This window comes from Myzus persicae, unplaced genomic scaffold (genome assembly GCF_001856785.1).
Source record: "Myzus persicae strain clone G006 unplaced genomic scaffold, MPER_G0061.0, whole genome shotgun sequence".
NCBI lineage: Eukaryota > Metazoa > Arthropoda > Insecta > Hemiptera > Aphididae > Myzus > Myzus persicae.
This window is the reverse complement of record NW_019103932.1, coordinates 1-1,565: the sequence shown is the minus strand read 5'-3', so window position 1 is coordinate 1,565 and position 1,565 is coordinate 1. Positions and strand designations below refer to the sequence as shown.

At 29.4% G+C, this 1,565-nt stretch overlaps 1 protein-coding gene across 1 annotated transcript; it reads right to left on the bottom strand.

Annotated features, from left to right (window-relative positions):
* Positions 1-1,124, bottom strand: LOC111036500. The gene is made up of 3 exons (XM_022318527.1): positions 1,100-1,124; positions 871-1,024; positions 1-668 (listed from the first exon to the last, which is right to left on the bottom strand). Exons 1-3 carry the CDS (start codon positions 1,107-1,109, stop codon positions 116-118), a joined length of 717 nt encoding a protein of 238 aa, XP_022174219.1. The 5' UTR covers positions 1,110-1,124; the 3' UTR covers positions 1-115.
* Between the last annotated feature and the right edge of the window lie 441 nt (positions 1,125-1,565).

Genomic DNA, 1,565 nt, shown 5'->3' with positions numbered 1-1,565 from the left:
TTACTATTAAGTATGTATATTTTTATAATTATTGGATCATTATATTATATATAAAACAAATCAAAATAACTTTATATCTTGTACCTACAGCTATAGCTGGCATTTATAAAAATTATTATAATATATCATTTGTGTTTTGATTGGCCATAGAATATTCTTGATTTCTAACCGTGTTTTCGAGTGATTGCTGCGTGTAAGTGTAAGGCTGAAGACTGAAGAGGTATATTATATGGTTGAAATTGAGGCTGATGTGGTGTATAAGGCATGAGGTGGTGTGTAAAGGCTGAGGTGTTGTATAAAGTTGATGTGATGAGTAAGGCTGAGAAGTTTGGTTATCGTTATTTGTTGTATATTTTTGTAGGAGTTGCATGACATCTATTCGGAATTTCATATTATTTTGATCATCCATACTCTTCATCGCTGGTAACAAAGAAAGCAAAAAATGTTTATTGCCATCAAAAACTTCTTCTTTGTTATTTCTTTTTTCTATGGCGTTCAACACGTGTTCTTGAAACACAGATAGTTTTTTCTTCGGCTGTTTAGGCACTGCAGTATTAGGGACACCGGGGGACATTGCCTGGTCTGAAGCCGTCGGTGAATCGAGGTTATCTATAACATTGATTTCTTCAACCGAATTATCATTTTCATGTGCCATGTTTCCTGAGGTACTGCAATAAAATACATTTTTCATTATTAGTTAGTGACAGGAAAAATTAATCAGTGGTAGGTATTACTAGTTCCAAATTATATATAATATTTCAAGCAAGTACCTATAGATAATTATAAAAATATATCACTTATACAAATTTAAAATAAGTCGACACTTAGATATTTCCTAATTAATTAGATGTATGTCTATTGAATACTTACGATCTTCCGTCGAAATTAGGTTGCAAAAATGACAGATTGTCAAAATAACAATATTTTGCTTTTTTTATCATTGCTGATCCCGATTTCTCATATTTATGAACCTCTTTTTTAAATGTATCTTTTAGATTCTTCCATTTCCTCATAATGTGTACAACTAAATATGAAAAATGTATTCATTAGGTACATTTATTAAAAAAGTGTAAAAAGGTGACATATAATGGGTAGATACCGCGTTGCATGCTGTGCAGAAGGTATATAACTTAAAAGTAGATCACTTTAATGGAAGGTGTTAAATTTGAAATCAATCTATATTACCTATATCATAAAATATAATATTTTAAAGATGATATTATGATAGTCAAACTGAGTATAATATATATTTTAGATTTTTTTGTTACAATCTTAATTGTATTAATACCATTTTATTTTAATATTTTTATATGGTTTAGTAATTTGGTATAGAATGTAAAATTTAGAATTATCATTTTAGGTATTTATCAACGGGAGCTACATTTAACCAATTGCATTTAGACTTTTTAATTGGAAAAAGTACAGTTCGAGTAATAATAAAAGAAACTCTCAGTGTTATATGGAAAAACTTACAGCCTTTAGAAATGGCAGAACCTACCAAAGACGTGTGGATTCAAACTGCCGAAGGATTTTATAATAATGCGAATTTTCCTAACTGCCTAGGA

Coding starts and splice junctions, on each gene's coding strand:
- LOC111036500 (XM_022318527.1), bottom strand. Junction 669..870: donor CCTAATTTCGACGGAAGATC/GTAAGTATTCAA, acceptor ATTTTATTGCAG/TACCTCAGGAAACATGGCAC.